At 39.1% G+C, this 17,926-nt stretch overlaps 1 protein-coding gene and 1 long non-coding RNA gene across 2 annotated transcripts in view; both read right to left on the bottom strand.

The window, feature by feature from the left end:
* Positions 1–17,926, bottom strand: part of LOC138958372 (uncharacterized) — a 28,821-nt gene that overhangs the window by 815 nt on the left and 10,080 nt on the right. The gene's annotated exons all lie outside the window — the stretch shown is intronic.
* The window catches only part of LOC138977998 (opioid-binding protein/cell adhesion molecule homolog), a 15,796-nt gene continuing 2,659 nt past the window's right edge, over positions 4,790–17,926 (bottom strand). The window contains exons 3-9 of the mRNA XM_070350611.1: positions 16,297–16,473; positions 15,987–15,997; positions 10,309–10,435; positions 8,434–8,570; positions 7,888–8,053; positions 6,930–7,133; positions 4,790–6,006 (exon numbers count right to left, since the gene is read on the bottom strand). Of these exons, the coding sequence (XP_070206712.1) occupies positions 5,867–6,006; positions 6,930–7,133; positions 7,888–8,053; positions 8,434–8,570; positions 10,309–10,435; positions 15,987–15,997; positions 16,297–16,473 (962 nt within the window). The 3' untranslated portion in view covers positions 4,790–5,866. The remainder of the gene's footprint in view (positions 6,007–6,929; positions 7,134–7,887; positions 8,054–8,433; positions 8,571–10,308; positions 10,436–15,986; positions 15,998–16,296; positions 16,474–17,926) is intronic.

Raw genomic sequence — 17,926 nt, 5'->3', positions numbered from 1 at the left:
TTTTTTGGTACTCATTTGCCATTTATTGTGCTCTTTTCTTTTGCTTTAGTGTTTTACGCTGGCTGTATCGCTGTTTGGGGGTAAAACCTATTCTCTGCATAGGTCACGATACAAAGATATATTCCTTACCGTATATCACATGCAACACCATAGATCTGAGCAATCATGACAGACATCTATCTCCTAATGGGCAGAATTTAACCTGCGCAGTTTCAGCGGCACAGACGACACACGGCCTATTATTTATGCCGCGATAGGGATTATGACGAGTACTTGGCCTGTTTTCCTTTCATGCAACGTGTAGCGGGCTGGGATAAACTGCATTGCGTCGTCGGTCCTGCTGAAGTTACATAATAATTATTATGTGAGCGGAGCCCCTAACCATAACATGGATAAGGGCATCCTTGTTGCTTCCTGTGCAGTTGTTTTTTTAGTTGACGTGTACGTGTATCACTTTCAAAATGAATTCAGCAAAACATTTCACTCTGTACAGAAGTATGAGAAGCACACGATGTTTGTAATGTACACACGTTGTTGAAACACTTTCGTCAAAGATGTTTTGATTGTTTTAGACAGGATTGGCAGTATTCCCTGGAATTTCATGTGTTTTATTATGTGTTTTCGTAATTTAAACTGTCCTTGTGTGTGAGCCCGAACGTTTGCACGATTTAGAATTGGTATGGCTTCCTTAACGAACCACTTTTTGCAATATAGACCAACATATGAATAACGCGAAAGGATGCTCTTATGTGGTGTAAAAGCCTTGACATGATTGGGTTCATGACTGAGAAGGAAAGTTTCTTTCTTTTTTTATTTGGTGTTTAACGTCGTTTTCAACCACGAAGGTTATATCGCGACGGGGGAAGGGGGGAAATGGGATAGAGCCACTTGTCAATTGTTTCTTGTTCACAAAAGCACTAATCAAAAATTTGCTCCAGGGGCTTGCAACGTAGTACAATATATTACCTTACTGGGAGAATGCAAGTTTCCAGTACAAAGGACTTAACATTTCTTACATACTGCTTGACTAAAATCTGTACAAAAATGGACTATATTCTATACAAGAAACACTTAACAAGGGTAAAAGGAGAAACAGAATCCGTTAGTCGCCTCTTACGAGCATCGGGTAAATTAGAAGGAAAGTACCTTTAATCTCTTAATTAAAAAAGAAAGAAGAGATAAGACGGCTTTGTAGCGTATTTTGAAGCTTAAAATCAAACATGCGTTAGAAATATTCAAACGATGACAAAATATAATTATAGGAAGCAGAAACAGAAGATATCCTGAAGTAAAGACAGTCACATTTGGGAATGGGTAAAATTGACATGGAAACATGCGAGAAGTTCCGTGGGAAGATCTTACACACACGGACACACCCACACACACACACACACCCACACACACACACCCACACTGATATGGAAACGTGCGAGAAGTTCCTTGACATGCACACTCAAAAACAGAACTCCCACAAAGGCACTCACACTCGCTCACACACACACTCGCGCACACACACTCGCGCACACACTCACACACACACACACACACACACACACACACACACACACACACACACACACACACACACACGCACACACACACACACAGATACACACGTATCGACGTCTTAAAATTCGATAACATCAAGTGAAAAGTTGACAAACCCACAAAAACTAGACACCGAGAACAGATATGATGATGAATATATTAAACAAGATTGGGTACATTTATTCTGACATTGAAATATTGACATTCTGTCTTTTACAAGACATCAAAACGTGTGTCTTTACTGTAATTTCTTTGACACAGTTTTAATCTAAGGCCCCCCCAAAAAATTGGCTGTTTAGGGTAACATGACCAAAAAAAGTAGGGTCGGTAGGTAGGTAGGGTTTTTTGTGTGTGTGTGTGTGTGTGTGTGTGTGTGTGTGTAAATGCTATGTTGGCTGAACATTCACTTCTTATATTTGATGAATACATGTTTCAAAACTAACGTATAAATAAAACAGAGAGAAAGGGAGAGAAAGAAACGCCAAATGTCTCTTTTTAGCATTTTTACCTCTTTTTTTATCTTTTTTTTTTTTGAAATCAAAAAAAAGTTTTTGGGTCGGCGCCAAATCGATAGGGTCGGTCGGGTTACCCTAAACAGACAATTTTTTTTTTTTGCCTAACAATAAGCAATATACATTATGTTATTTGTCATTAACTCAAACACCTAAATGACTAGTAGGTACTTTAAAAGACTCATTTTTTTCAAAATTTGAAGAAACTGTGTCATTCACTCTGAAACACTAATGCACATATTTCAAGTATTATAGTACGTACAGTGTTAAGCATCGTGAACAAGCAAATACAGTAAGTAACAGAATTCGCCATTATTTTGATAAACATTAATTAAGAATAAAAGCAAAAATCAATCAATATGAACTGACTGATTTTGACGCAATGGTCGCGTGAAGAAAAGATATTGCACGTAATTAGTGTCCAAGACTTTTCATGCTATCTCGTTCGTCAGAAGTCATTATACAATTGTCCACAGAACTATACTTATTGAGTGTTCCTTTGTGTCAACAATCACAGTATCATGGGGAAAGTTCATACAGAACATTGTAAGCGAATGTCTGTGTGTAGTGCGAAATGTCTTTTCAATTCGAATGTAGAACCGAAGAGTCTAACGTAGAAGGTTTAGACTGCCCAACAGTTACTATCCGCATAATGCAACAGTTGTATTGTGCAGCCAATAACACAACGCCAGTGTAGTGTAGAAAATACGTGTGTCTTCACTGCACAAAAATAGATGAATCCCTTGCATTCTTAAGAAGTTTTAGCAAACTGTTCATATTCACAGCAAACTGTTCATATTCACATCATCCATGTCGTTCAGCTTTTGCTATGCTGCTCATAAAGATGTACAGCACACGGCAACGAAACAAGTTCATTATACACATCACAAGACCTTCACCAAGATCCATTTTACAAAAAAACTTTTGGCAGAACCCTCGTATGATCATACACAGGGGCAAAACATATCTACAATGCATAATCGCACATCCTGTGAACTCGGCGCCGACCACGTACACAAAAAGTAAGAAAAAGAGAAAACAAAAATAAATAAAAGAGAGAAAAAAAGAAAGAAACAAAACCCACCCACCAACAACAGAATCCTTGTATGATCATCATTCACTAACAAAAAATAAAACACATCAACAATGCAGAAACTCACATCCTATGAACTCGGCGTCCGACCATCAACGTCAAGGAAACGTCCATTCCATCCTCGACAACGCTCGGCAATAAAACCGTTTTGCCGCTCGCCGCTTCGATCAGGAGGAACAGCCGATGCTGGAGCAGATACACTCGCTGGCCAGCGTCATGATTTATGTCTCGTTGCAGCGGACAGTGATGGTGATCTCGCATCGAACCAAGGTAAGATGAACAAGATGTAAGCAGCTAATAAATTCGTTACATCCTTGTGGCTTGGCGGGCTGGAAGCCTTTTCCTGAATGCGTGGATTGGGGAAAACGGCTATCGGGTCGTTGCTATGACATCTGGTCCTTCGGAATCCTAGTCGTTCGGCTGAAAATATTGTGTCATAAAAACAGCGTAATTTTCTTGACGGAATAGTTTGGAGCAATCTCATTTTGTCGTTTTGTGGCGGTAAAACAGTAACACTGACCTAAATAAGCTGCAGATTTAGGTTGTAATTGTTTGTAAGTTAAGTTAGTGGTCGATTGCGGAATGCTTTTCTGGAGCTAATGGGTATGTGCAGGTTCGAACAACCAGAAACCACAAATTGTGTTTGTTTGTTTGTTTGTTCGTTCATGGGCTGAAACTCCCACGGCTTTTACGTGTATGACCGTTTTTACCCCGCCATTCAGGTAGCCATACACCGCTTTTGGGGGAAAAATGCTGGGTATTTTCGTGTTTCTATAACCCACCGAACTATGACGTGGATTACAGGATCTTTTTCGTGCGCACTGGGTCTTGTGCTTGCATGTACACACGGGGGGTGTTCGGACACCGAGGAGAGTCTGCACACAAAGTTGACTCTGAGAAATAAATCTCTCGCCGAACGTGGGGACGAACTCACGCTGACAGCGGCCAACTGGATACAAATCCAGCGCGCTACCGACTGAGCTACATCCACAAATAAAAACAGGCACAGTTTAGAACAATGTGATTTTGTCGTTTTGTGGGGGGGGGGGGGGGGGGTGTAAAACAGCAACACTGCCCAACATCGCGGATTTCGGTTGTCAACGTTTGTGAGTTTAGTTGGCGGTCGATGTTGATGTGCATTTTCCACAATAAATGTGTCCTTTACTGCAAAAACACTATGATACTCCAAATGCTAGGTTTAGACCGTGAGCTCTTTTATGGATCCGAAAACCTTGGTGCACTAAAACAATCTTCTCATAGGTACGTAGATGCATGCATTAACCCAACTGAAGACATAATAGAAACAATAGTCCTACAGAGGATTCCAGCACAGTTTTACTGTTGTGACTTTGGTGTTTAGACGGAAGCACAATGGATGTTCTGTCAACACTGAATTGAATGTAAGGATCTAATCAACCTTAGTTCGGCTCCACCTGCGGTCCTTCATTCAGCACGAAGTCGACTTCGCGAAGACTTCGCAAAGTTTTTTTTCTCTCCGAAAACTCAGTGCTTAAGCTTTGTGCGGCCAGCTTCGCGAAGTCGACCGCCCAGTTAAGGACAGGCTTAAAGAATAAAATAATACGCCCAATAATATGCAACTGAGGTGAAAAAAAAAAAAAAAAAAAAAGAGAAAAAAAAAAAAAAAAAAAAAAGGCTTAAAGAATAAAATAATACGCCCAGGCAAAAGGTTTGGATCTTCCGTGACACATTTGAACTGCCCCCAAACTGTGCTCATCCAAAGTCTTTTGGTGTAGCAAGACCAAGTGACTATTTTAAATGTTGATTTATTTCACAGCCTGCATTCAATACATCGTTTTTGTCCATACAGTTCTTAATTGCTCAAAATGCGGGAAACATTTTGTTGCAGAAGAAGCTTAACATGTACTGGATTTTCTTTGTTTCTGCAGCAGAATAATTATGCATAGCTTTATTTCAAACGAGAGCAAAAGTTGAAGCTTAACTTTTGAGTCCATCAGTGAATGTCTTAAAAAAATTAAGCAAAACTGTCAGGTCCTTTATCAAAGTTGATCTTAGGCCAGGAGTGTGCTGAGGTTTTGATAAACGGACCAAAGCCGATCAGGTCAGAACCATTTTTTTCTTCTTCACACAACATAATTTATGATGATGCTCTTGTACAAGTATAGGTGACAGGTCAAATAGGTACTGATGCATTCCTACTTTGACCTGTACAACATGGTATACGAACATGTCCACTCTAGTAATATATCTAAGCGTAGAGGATTTAAGTCATTATTAGTTTGTGCTCGGCATAACGATACTTCGATTCAAGTAAGTTATGGACTCCATTAAAAGAGTGTACATTCTTCTGTCCACTCCTGTAATACAGCAAAGCGTAGAAAACGTCATTATCAGTTTGCGCTCGGCAAAACTACACTTCGATGCAAGTAAGCGATTGTCATAGTTGAACGACAGCGCATTCCTGTGTGAAGCAGGCGTCGACTCATACCTCCTATTACACGGCGCAACTGGGACATACTGTCACACAGAGAGACGATGAGAACCAGACAGTCATTGTCTTGGTCGAAAGAGCGTGTGTTCTTTTGTACAGCATTGTCTTGGTCGAAAGAGCGTGTGTTCTTTTGTACAGCATTGTCTTGGTCGAAAGAGCGTGTGTTCTTTTGTGCAGCATACCTCCCAGCACAGCGTGCAACAACTGCGATACATATATGAAGAGAGGTCAAGAACCAGGTCGTCATGACGACGGGGCCGGGTGTGTGAGGACAGTGACCATCAGAAGGGAGAGGATGTACACCGTGACCAGCAACAGCGGGGAGGTGGTCCTAGCGCTGGACGATCGGCCTCTGGCGGCGATGTCGCGTGGACTGTCCCCGTCTGAAACGACATTCATTTTTGTGTTAGGTTTTACATTTTGGCATTTACCTTTCAAAGACAGAGCTACCAAAAACTATGCAACAGCGAACACAGACATAAAAGGAACGTCCGTATTAATTGTAATGTTGTTTGTTTCACTACCGTAGTACCGGCTGATTGAATGATTAATTTATTTTATGTTGTTAATTTAGTCATACAATATTCGATTAAAAATAGAGGGTAGCTGCCCTGAGGGTTCGTGTTAGCACTGTTCCAAAGAAATGTACAGCTAGCTCAATGCAAAAACAGGGGCGTTGTGTCAGTTGTACTTGACCAAACAAACATACTGACCTGAAGGTATCTGCTGTGCCCTAGGGGTAGGGAATTGTTTTGGCACTGAGTAAACATCCTAAACTGGGCCCCAGAAGGGTTCCACTAGCCCTTCCCAACGATATCTTTCTTTCTTTATTTGGTGTTTTACGTCGTTTTCAACCACGAAGGTTATATCGCGACGGATTCCCAACGATATGTGCGGCTTTAACGTTAGTGTAACCACCCCATCACCAAACAAGCAAACTGACCCGAGGATAGTTGCTAGGGAGAGGGGACTGTGATTGTTTCTGGGCAAACATCCTGACCTGGACCCCTAAGGGGTCACGAGTACAAGCTAGATGTGTGCAGAAAAATTGAATAGCATAAGGCCAAATACAAATATATGTTGGTTTAGGGTAACCCGACCGACCCTATTTTTTCCCGCCGACCCTTTAACTTTTTTTTCCATTTCTCAAAACAAATTACAAAAAAACCAACCTCTGGCACATTTTGCGAACCATAACTAAACAAATAAAACAATAAGAAACCAACCTACCGACCCTATTTGTTTTGGTCATGTTACCCTAAACCAACACATATTTTTGTTTGGCCTCACTAGGAAACACACTGACCAGAGGGCAGTTGCTGGGCCCCGTGGGGAGGAGACTGCGTGGGTCCCTGAGTGAAGATTCTGATCTGGGCCCCTGAGGAGTCGCGCAAACCCTGTGAGGCGAAGGCTCGCCGCGGCTCGTCCAGTGCTGTGGATGTGGAGGTCGTTGTGCTGCTCGTGGTGGGGGTGGTGGTCGTTGTCTTCGAATTCAGATGCTTGTCGTAGTCTGAAACAAAAAAATTAACAGAGCTTGATTATTTTTGTTTCTCAGTAGATATATTACCTGTTTTGGCAGTTCTAAATCTGGGTGAGTCGAACACATTGAACATGAAACATAAAATCTTAATGAAAACAGTTCAAAATCCATCTTCAGAGTTAACGCTTGTAAAATCGTCTACGGCGAGTTTGACACAATCACAACGACTTGACAAATGACGATAGTTATTATTTTCAGGTACCTTTTTATATCAGTGATCTGTTTTCGTGAGAAAAAAAACTGCAATGTGGATTTTTTCCAATTTGAGTTATGCTTATCACTTAATGGAAGCTAAAAGAACCGATACAATTATAATAAGACTAGAATGTTTGAATACCTATGCCATTGTAAATGTATCAAAATTACATTTATATAAAATAAGCTAGAGGATAATAAAACTGTGTTGATCTGTATACTTTTATTCATTAATTCTTGCTATACCTTTTAAACAAAATTAAAACTACATTTACTAGTAATTGTATTGGATCTCATTGTCGTTTTTCAACTCTAGCTCTCAATTTACCCTTTTGACAAAACAAGTCCGTGTGGTGATAACAAGTTTTGTTTTCGTTTTTATTCTCTTCACTCGTTATCATATAAAATATGTTCAGTCCTTAAAAGGCAAAATGTTTAGCCCGAAGAAAATGAAAATTCCCTTTTTTTTTCTTCTTTTTTTTTTTACAAGTTTGATACGATGCTGATAGTCAAATCTTCACAAACTGACCGTAAAGAACCATGGACTCTCTGTCCTGGCCCAGGACACTGGACGCCTCACAGATGAAGGTGCCGAAGTCCTCCTTGCTGACGTACATCAGGATGAGACTCAGCGTGATGGAGTCCTTGTCTTCACTGTACAGCTCCACTCGGTATCGGCCCGGCACGGTTTTGATCTGACACAAAATATCATATGAGCAACCAATTTGGGTAGAATGATGCCAGTTTGAATCAATTTGGGTAATCACGGGAAATTTGCTGCATGAGCATAATGAAGTAATACGATTCATGAAGATCTATTAACATTCTGTATTGTGTTTTGCATTACAATTTCCACAGTTATATCATTATCCTCCTCCTCCTCCATCTCCATATCCTCCTCTTGGTCATCATCATCATCGTCATCGTCATCGTCGTCATCATCGTAGCCGTAGCCGTTGTCATCATCATCATCATCATCATCATCATCATCATCATCAGCAGCAGCAGCAGCAGCAGCAGCATCAGCAGCAGCAGCATCAGCATCATCATCATCACCAACTCCATGAACACCTACCTCCTCTGTGTGCGATCCGTTTTGCCGTAGCCACTTGACGTTGGCCTGGGGGTTGGCGGTGATCTGACACTCCAGGATGGTTTCCTTGCCCACAGTCTGCCCGATCCGTCTGTTGGGCAGGCTGATCTCGGGGGGAACTGCGAAACACACACACACACACACACACACACACACCCACACACACACACACACACACACACACACACACACACACACACACACACACACACACACACACACACACACACGTTGTTTTCACCCAAGTGAGACAAGCCTAGCACGTCAAAGCTCACGCATTAGCAACGTACTTAGCATGGGACGGAAAATGGCCGCTGGATGGATAACGGTTTGGAATGGCTCATGCTCAAATTGACTAGATAAGTCTTGCTAGAGTACGAGCGGCTGCTTAGCGCACATATACTTCTAACTTTGTACGATTTTTTAATCGGCAACTGGGTTTTTATCCAGGTCAAAGCTGTTTGTGTTTAATATTCTTAGCATTAGCCATGTCCCCTGCACATGTGATGTGATTGCTTAAAGGCACACTCAGCTTCACGTAAACAATCAGTTTCTGGTCACAGACACTATCAGGCTTTTACACACAGTACACACACCCTTTCGTTTAAACACTCACCGCTTGAGAACATCATAGGTGCCTTTCGTAAAGAGCGAGCAATTTTTAAAGAATGTATTTTTGTGTGACCAGCCGGATTGTCTAGTACCACAATCGGACGCCTCGTTTTGGCGCTAGAACTAACTTTTAAAATCTAAATAATAAATTGACAGTTTGTAACACAAACATTCTTCAATCATAAAAGACTTCTTTTTTCATCAAGACAAGATCAGTACAACTCGAAGTTTTGACAGTTTAAAAAAAGGGAGCCTGGAAGCAGGCCACGCAAGGTCGTGTTTCCCCAAGCAGACGAATTTTTTGCATATCGCTTGCTTCTTTGAAGCCAACCGCCGCCGATAAGTTCGTGTGACTCGCAGTCGTATGTTGCATTTTAGATTCAGAGGTACGGTACACAATAACGTGCTATACAGTCGCATTGAAATCACAAACTGACGACGAAATTGTGAAAAAAAAGAAAGTGTGTGACACGAGTCCACGATGGCTAAGGGGTAAAATAAACCACGAAATCTGGTGTGTGGTTTACGCAAGCTAAATAGCCATTAAAACCAACTGTGTCATTTGATGCTGTTAAATGCTATTGCACGGGTGTTCCATAAGGTTAGAACTGCTTTTTTCGTGAGAAGATTTAAATCGTTCTGTAAACCATTTGAGACAGACTGGGGCTTTAAGGTAGTGTAATAAAAAGCTCACAACCTTTTAATTTGTATCCTCATATCTATACAATCAGCCTCTCTGGTAACTTAGCACGAAGTCCCGATTGAGGCAGGTCAAATACGGTAGTAACAAAAACAAAAGAGGACTAGCATAGTGGTGTTTTGATTCAAACACGTTTGATAACGATAATCACACCGGCACGGTTGGCCTAGTGGTAAGGCGTCCGCCCCGTGATTGGTAGGTCGTGGGTTCAAACTCCGGCAGGGTTATACCTAAGACTTTAAAATTGGCAATCTAGTGGCTGCTCCGCCTGGCGTCTGGCATTATGGGGTTAGTGCTAGGACTGGTTGGTCCGGTGTCAGAATAATGTGACTGGGTGAGACATGAAGCCTGTGCTGCGACTTCTGTCTTGTGTGTGGCGCACGTTATATGTCAAAGCAGCACCGCCCTGATATGGCCCTTCGTGGTCGGCTGGGCGTTAAGCAAACAAACAAACAAACGATAATCACGCCTCTGGAAGTTAGTTTTACAAAACTTAATTCTGTTTAATAAAATGTAAATGACAACAGGAGGTGCCTCATACTCACACTGAACGTCAACTTGGATCATGCGGTTGATGGCGGGAGGGACACCGTTGAAGGCAACACATTCGTAGATGTCGCCACAGTAACGGCTGATATTGTGAATTATCAGCACCTCTCCGCTTATTCCCACCTCTGCAGAACAACGCAAGTGAGTTGAAAGCTGTTCTTTTATGATGGCGACATGCTGCATTTGGGCAACAAGAAAACTGTGAAAGTGTGAAAGACCCCCCCCCCCCAAAGAAAAACAAGAAAAAAGGGCGGATAACTGTGGTATAAAGGTGTATCTGCTGCAACTTCAACCCCACCACCTCAAACAATAATCCATACAAAATGAAGACTATCGGAAATGAAATTTAATATTGTCATCGTTAGTTTTAGGCTAAGAAAGAAAGATATACAACAAATAAACCGAAATGTATTTCAGTGAGTAAATACAGAAAAACAAGACAATCTAGTAGGCTACAAAATCAGCTTTAACTGAATATTGCTAAACATTCCCCGATATCGATCACTCGTTCCGAATTTGTCAAGCTGTCACCTTCTTATCGTATTGCCAGAAAAACAAGTTAAACCTTTTCATGAAGCATAAATAGATATTATGACAGTATCACAAACCCAAAGTCATATAAGTACTACTACAGTTAAAGTATCACACTAGAATGACTCCAGAGTATAATATACAACTTTTAGAGCAAACACGACAGGAGTTAAGTCAAATAAGACAGAAAAAAGTGGATGGTATGATAATTAGATCCCGTGCTAAGTGGATTGGAGAAGGGGAAAAAAATACAAAATATTTTTGCAATTTGGAGAAAAGACAGTTTGTCCAGAAGTCCATGTGTTTTTTGCAGAAAGAAGATGGTGAAGTTATTCATGATAATGCCTTGATTGTTAAAGAAGCACAGACTTTTTACGAGGAGTTATATACTTCAAGAGAAGCCGAACTGGTAAATCAAGAGATTGATGAAAACCTTGCTCATCCTGTATTAACAGATGATGAGAGTAAACAATTAGAAGGTAGACTTACTCAATGTGAGCTACTCAAAGCTGTTAAAAAATTAAACAACGACAAAAGCCCAGGATCAGATGGGTACACTGCGGAATTCTTCAAGTTTTTCTATTCCGACTTAGGAAAGTTTATGTTACGGTCTATAAATTGTGGATTTGAGAAAGGAGAAATGTCAGTGACTCAGAGACAGGGCGTTATAGTATGTATTCCAAAGGAGGGAAAAAATAAAACACTTTTGAAAAATTGGAGACCAATTACTCTGCTAAATACAGTTTATAAGGTTGCATCAACGTGCATTGCAGAACGGTTTAAACGTGTTTTGCCAAATTTGATTCATGATGATCAAAAAGGCTTCTTGAAGGGAAGATATATTGGTGAAAACGTCAGATTAATATATGATACCCTGTTCTACTCAAATAAACATAATATACCTGGCCTACTTTTGATGGTCGACTTTGAAAAGGCTTTCGACAGTGTTGCCTGGTCATTTATTGAAAAATCTTTGAGCAAATTCAACTTTGGAAATGACATGAAACGATGGATTTTTATTTTTTATTGCAAAATTAAGTCCTGTGTTTCAGTTAATGGTCGGTATTCAGCATGGTTTAACGTAGGTCGAGGCACCCGGCAAGGGGATCCGCTGTCACCTTATTTATTCTTGATTTGTGCCGAAATATTGTCTCTTATGGTACGCCAGAACAAAAAGATTTGTGGTATGAATATTCTTGGCGAAAATATTTTATTGTCACAATTCGCCGATGATACCAGTCTATTTCTTGATGGTACAGAGCAATCATTTTGCGAAAGTATAAAAGTGTTACAACATTTTGCATCACTATCAGGTCTGAGAATGAATTATGATAAAACAAATGTAGTTTGGTTAGGACCTTTAAAGTTTTGCAAAAGAAGATTTTTGCCTGATATGAATTTTACCTGGAACCCGGATAACTTTAAAGCACTTGGTGTTATTTTTTCAGTAAATGTATCCGAGGTTGTTTTTCTTAACTATAAAAATAAGTTAAAGGAAATTCAAAAACTTCTGAATTCATGGACCAGAAGGAACCTGACACCTTTTGGTAAAATAACAGTCCTAAAAACCTTGGCTATTTCCAAATTGACACATTTGTTTACGAATTTACCTGATCCAGACGAACAGTTTATGATGGAGTTAAATAATATTTTTTTCAAATTTCTTTGGGATGGAAAAAGAGATAAAATTAAAAGAACTACGGTCACCCAATCCTATGAAGATGGAGGATAAAAAGAGTTGTTGGTCTTACTGGATTAATATCAAGATTATTGCCTAAAGCATGTCCATCTGTAATAACAATTAATACGAAAGGAGAGGAATTTGCAAATGTTTTGATGCAGAGAATAGAAAACCCGTTTTGGACCGATGTTTTTAAACATTATAAGAAACTACACGGAAAATGTGACCCTACAACCTTTAACGATTTTGTATCAGAATGTTTACATTATAATGTTAATATTCGCAGAGATAAAAAGACAGTGTACATTCAAAACTGGATCGACAATGGAATTGCTCAGATTGGTCATATTTTGGGACAAAATGGATACTTATCCTATAATGCATTTAAAATTAAATATCCAAATGTGCGAGGAGATTTTGTATTGTACCAAGGTGTAATCCAGGCTGTTAAAAAATATCAGAGAAAAATCGGCTTAGAATTTGATAAACATTTTATTATGACAGAGCCCAATGTGTGGAAATGTATTTGTAAAGGTAAGACACAACTTATTTACAAAAAGCTGATTGAACATGTTACGGTCCCAAAATGTATCCAAAAATGGTCTGAATCCTTAGACTGTTTGTTAGATAAGAAGGCTATTTTTCAACATGTTTTTAAAACAACAAAAGACACTTGTCTGAGATGGTTCCAGTACCGACTATTGTACAGAATTTTGCCCACAGAACGGTTTCTATTTTTGCGAAAAATTGTGGATACGTCATTGTGTACATTTTGTGGTAGAAATGAAGAAACCCTTTTACATATGTTTTGGGAGTGTGATAAAGTGCAGACTTTTTGGATAGAATTTGTAAATTGGCTAAAGGCGAACTGCACCCATTGTGACAATTTAAAACTGTCTAAAGAACTGGTTCTTCTTGGAGTTGCGAACAATGTTGTCACCGATAAAGCTTTTGATGTGTTAGTAATCTGTGCCAAACACCATGTATATATTTCCAAAAATGAACAAAAAGACCCCTCATTTTCAGACGTTTAGTAGAAATTTTAGCAAAGATTTATTTGTGAAAAGTATAACGCAGTTGTAAATAATACAGTAGATAAATTTTACAAGGATTGGCGCCTGTATATGCATGTTTTGATGTAACCCTTTTATATATATATATATATATATATATGTATATATATTTTTTTTTTTCAAAACCTTCTGATACTGCGACCACCAAGCTCTGAACATCCCCCCCCCACCCATCCTCCCACCCCATGTATGTTGTAATTGTTCAAGTGTTTTTCGGTTATATGGATCTGTCCTTTTGGTTAAGTGATGTCCTGTAATGTACAGAATTATATGTATGTAAAAAAAAACAAAAAAAAACTTCACCAAAAGAGAATAAAAAAAAAATAAAAAAAAGAATGACTCCATGCGTTAAAACGGAAAAAACAAGCCACCACTACAGTTTACAACTATCGTTTTCACAACAGCATTTCTTACATTTGTCTAACAAACTTAAAAAAAACTAAAAAACTTTAAAGGCAGGATATAATCGAAAGACACACCAAAAAAACCCGTGATATTTTCGTCTGCATGACTCAGCACAAAATCCGTCTGATGGTTTTACGACGAACCTTGATCAGACAAACCATTGCATAGAAGTAACTTAGACAAATACATACCCTTACAAAGCAAGACAATTAAAGAGGCTTTGTTGCTATTGTTTTTAAAGTTCAAAACACTAAAAACAATAATTAAATAATAACATCTGGTTGATGTTCACTGACAATCGGAATGACCGAAAGGACATGGAGTCTCACCTTCTCAAAAAACTAGGCACCAGAAAACCAGATGGACTCAATGAAAAACAATGAACTCTGATACTCACATTTACGTGTCATCACTATTGCCTGTGTGTGTGTGTGTGTGTGTGTGTGTGTGTGTGTGTGTGTGTGTGTGTGTGTGTGTGTGTGTGTCTATATGTGTGTGCGTGTGTATATGTGTGTGTGCGTGTGTGCGTGCGTGCGTATGTGTGCGTGTGTGTGTGCGTGCGAGTGTATGTGTGTGTGTGTGGACATCATACCTCAGTAATTATATACACATTGGGTGTATACTACTTTCAAACTTAGCTCTCTTTATTATTCTTCACAAGTCACATACAACCACGCTCGTTCTCTCTCTCTCTCTCTCTCTCTCTCTCTCTCTCTCTCTCTCTCTCTCTCTCTCTCTCTCTCTCTCTCTCTCTTTCTCCTTCTCTCTCTGCCATGTTCTATTTACCTATAGAACATTCTTTCGACGCTGACGTCATTCCCTTTCTACGTCATTCATTTCATCATACAATCATTCATTCGCTCGGCTTCCTGACGAGTGGACGTAAACTGATAGAACATAAAGATAAGTTTTGTGTGAATATTTGTTTGTCTGTTCACTTAAAAGACCGTTGTGTCGAAATATCTGTGAATGTATTGTTTTGTCAATAACAAACGTTCCAACAACCTACCTTTCTTGTTTTTTGATTCAAAACACTAGTTTGGGTTTTCTTTGATCCTTTACGGGTACATATCGCGAAAAGACCAACAAGTTTGAAAGATGCGTACGGTCGCATGCAAGTAACAAAATTAAATTCCAATTTCATATTTTGTAGATGACACTGTTAACTATATATGTACGTCAACCGACCGCCAATACAGACATGAAGGTTTATAAATATAATACAGAAGGAAAGAGTGTGTACAAAGTGCAATAATGGCGATATTGGTGACGAATTCCACTATGTGTTTAACTGCAGCTTCTTCAACGAATTAAGAAAAAAATGTATCCCACTCAAGTATCGCAACAATCCAAATGTAATAAAATTTCAACTTTTATTTTCAACAACAAATAAAAAATATTGTTAAAAAATTAATTCACTTGATAAAAGGTATTTCAAAAGAATTTTAAACAGGTGTTGATAGGGAAAAAAAATTAAAAAAAATATTTAGACGTAATGTTACGTAGGAATGAACTCAGCCATACAACGAGAACGATTATTTTGGAGATTTCCACATTGTAACACAAGTTATTTTATATTTTATTTTTTCAACGGAACGAGTTTATGTGTATGTATTGATGGAACAACCTGCATTCCTCTCTTTATTGTTCTTGTATTTTTTTGTATTTTTGTATTTTATTATATTTATTTTCATGTACCCCCATGGAGTTTCTTGAAATAAAATTTGACTTGACTTGACCCGCCAGCCCGAAAACATAAATTGAAAAAATTATATAAAGTAGAAATGCCGTTACATGTGAACTCAATTCAAAGTTAATAAGAGCTATTAGTTGGTGGTACAGTGGTTTGACACCTGCCACAACAAAGCACATAGAAGGACGTTGGGGCAAAGGGAGCAAAAGAAGAAGATGAATACACTGGGAACCACGGCCAAAGAATGGAGATCAACAAACAGGCAGATACTGAAAACACCCACTCACATACACTGGTTCTGTCTTTAAAACAAAAGCAGAAACAGGTTTTGATACCAAGAACTTAACGAGGTTAACAACATCAAGGGTTTGGGAGAACGATGCATACACAACAAAGGAAACAGGTTAGAAAAAGACCACACCAAAAACTAATCAAGATCAAGCAGAAAACGCAGAAAAGAAACAACAACAAAATACTCCCCAAAACATCAAAAACAAACAAACAAACAAACAAACAAAAAAACAAACAAAACCCTGAGCAGGTAGTCGAAAAGAAGAAGAGAGAAAGCTGCAGACACCATGCCAAAACCAATATGTCTTACTATGATGTTCGGGGCAGAACTCACTCTGTGTCTCCGCCCCATCCTTCTCCCTCACGTGACGAAACCACGTGACTTTAGGCATGGGAATGCCCGTGACGTTGCATACCAAGGTCACAGTTTCACCTTCACGCGGCGTCTTGTCTTCGCTGGAAAACTCGTCCACAATTTTCGCTGGTACTGTTGACAGGTAAGAACAACATAACTGTTTAATTGAAACAAAAGAACGTCACTGAAACGAAATGGAAAATAAGAAAATCTCTCGAACAAAACACACTCGAATAAAATAGACCAAACAGACACCTCTACAACAAAATAAACTGAATTACATCACTCGGGTCTGTTCAACTGAGTTCACCTAAACTGCTTCAGCTCAGTACAAATCGATGCAAGTCAAGTCAGCTCAGCTTAGCTCAAGCTCATTTATATCAAAGAAGAAAATGGTTAACCAATCAACAGTATAAAAAGCAAAATATTGTTACACAAAATTTAGCATAATCAGAGCTCAGAGTTGACGCAATGGGTTAATTATTACAACACTAATACGAAACAAGCATGGAAGAGCATAATTCTTCACTGTGAGGCAACTTCTGATGTCACACTTTGAGTATTTAAGTCCAAACTACCGCACGCATGTTACATAGCAGTGAACTAATATAAACTGAAAAAACAAGAAATCTCTTTGTTTTTGGATTTAATATTAACAGTTTAGTAGACAGCCAAGTCTGTGTTCCTGTCAAGAAAGTCTTACCAGGTTGAAAAAAAAGGTGGTCAAAAGAAGAACACAGCAGCTCGTAAATTAGGACAAAAAAACGAACAGGCATCTTAGTCTAGTGGATTAAAAGAACTAAAGGATAAATGAGTAATGGCATTTCCCGACGCACAGGCATCGTCCACGTAGACATTAATCCCAGCAAACACCCGAGCAGAACCAAGGAACCATAGGTCTTCCATGCGTCGAATGAGATTAACCTTCGTAGACGTTGTTTCAAAGTGTGCAAGAGTTTGTTGAATGAGAGGGTTGCATGTTTGTTAGTTAGGTGATTGATTTTGTGTGGGCTGTAACTGCTGTTTTTGAAGCTGACTGCTAAATAAAACAACAAGAAAGATTAATAATTGTTGGAACGTTGTTATTGACAAAATTACGTTACACTCACAAATATGTCGACCCAACGGTCTTTTAAGTGAACAGACAAACAAATATCACACAAAACTTATCTTCACGTTGGCAGTCTCTTTGTTTTTGAATTAGCTGAATGCTAAGTCAAGCCGGTACAGTTATTTTTGAAAATTTAAACATAGCAAATGTATTGCACTTACAACGTGCTTTAATTATTATTGTAGTGTCACAACCTACGCTTCCCGTGTGTTCCACAATATTTTGCTGCTTTTCTTGATGGCAAAAGACACATCTTATTTTAATCTCACCTGACATTGACATTGTAAACATACTCTGCGAATAGCCAAAATCGTGTTAGAGCTGATTATGAAAATCATAAATGGACTCAAGATACAAGGGATTCGCAACCCACAATTAAGTACTCATAATTTATTATGAGTTGTATGCTTACTCTTATCTTGCACAGTAAGATGTACACTCTTGACCTCGGCTTAATTGGTGTAGAGAATAGAA

This window comes from Littorina saxatilis, linkage group LG1 (genome assembly GCF_037325665.1).
Source record: "Littorina saxatilis isolate snail1 linkage group LG1, US_GU_Lsax_2.0, whole genome shotgun sequence".
Classification (NCBI taxonomy): Eukaryota; Metazoa; Mollusca; class Gastropoda; order Littorinimorpha; family Littorinidae; genus Littorina; species Littorina saxatilis.
The sequence above is the reverse complement of the archived record's forward strand: the minus strand, read 5'-3'. Positions and strand labels throughout refer to the sequence as shown.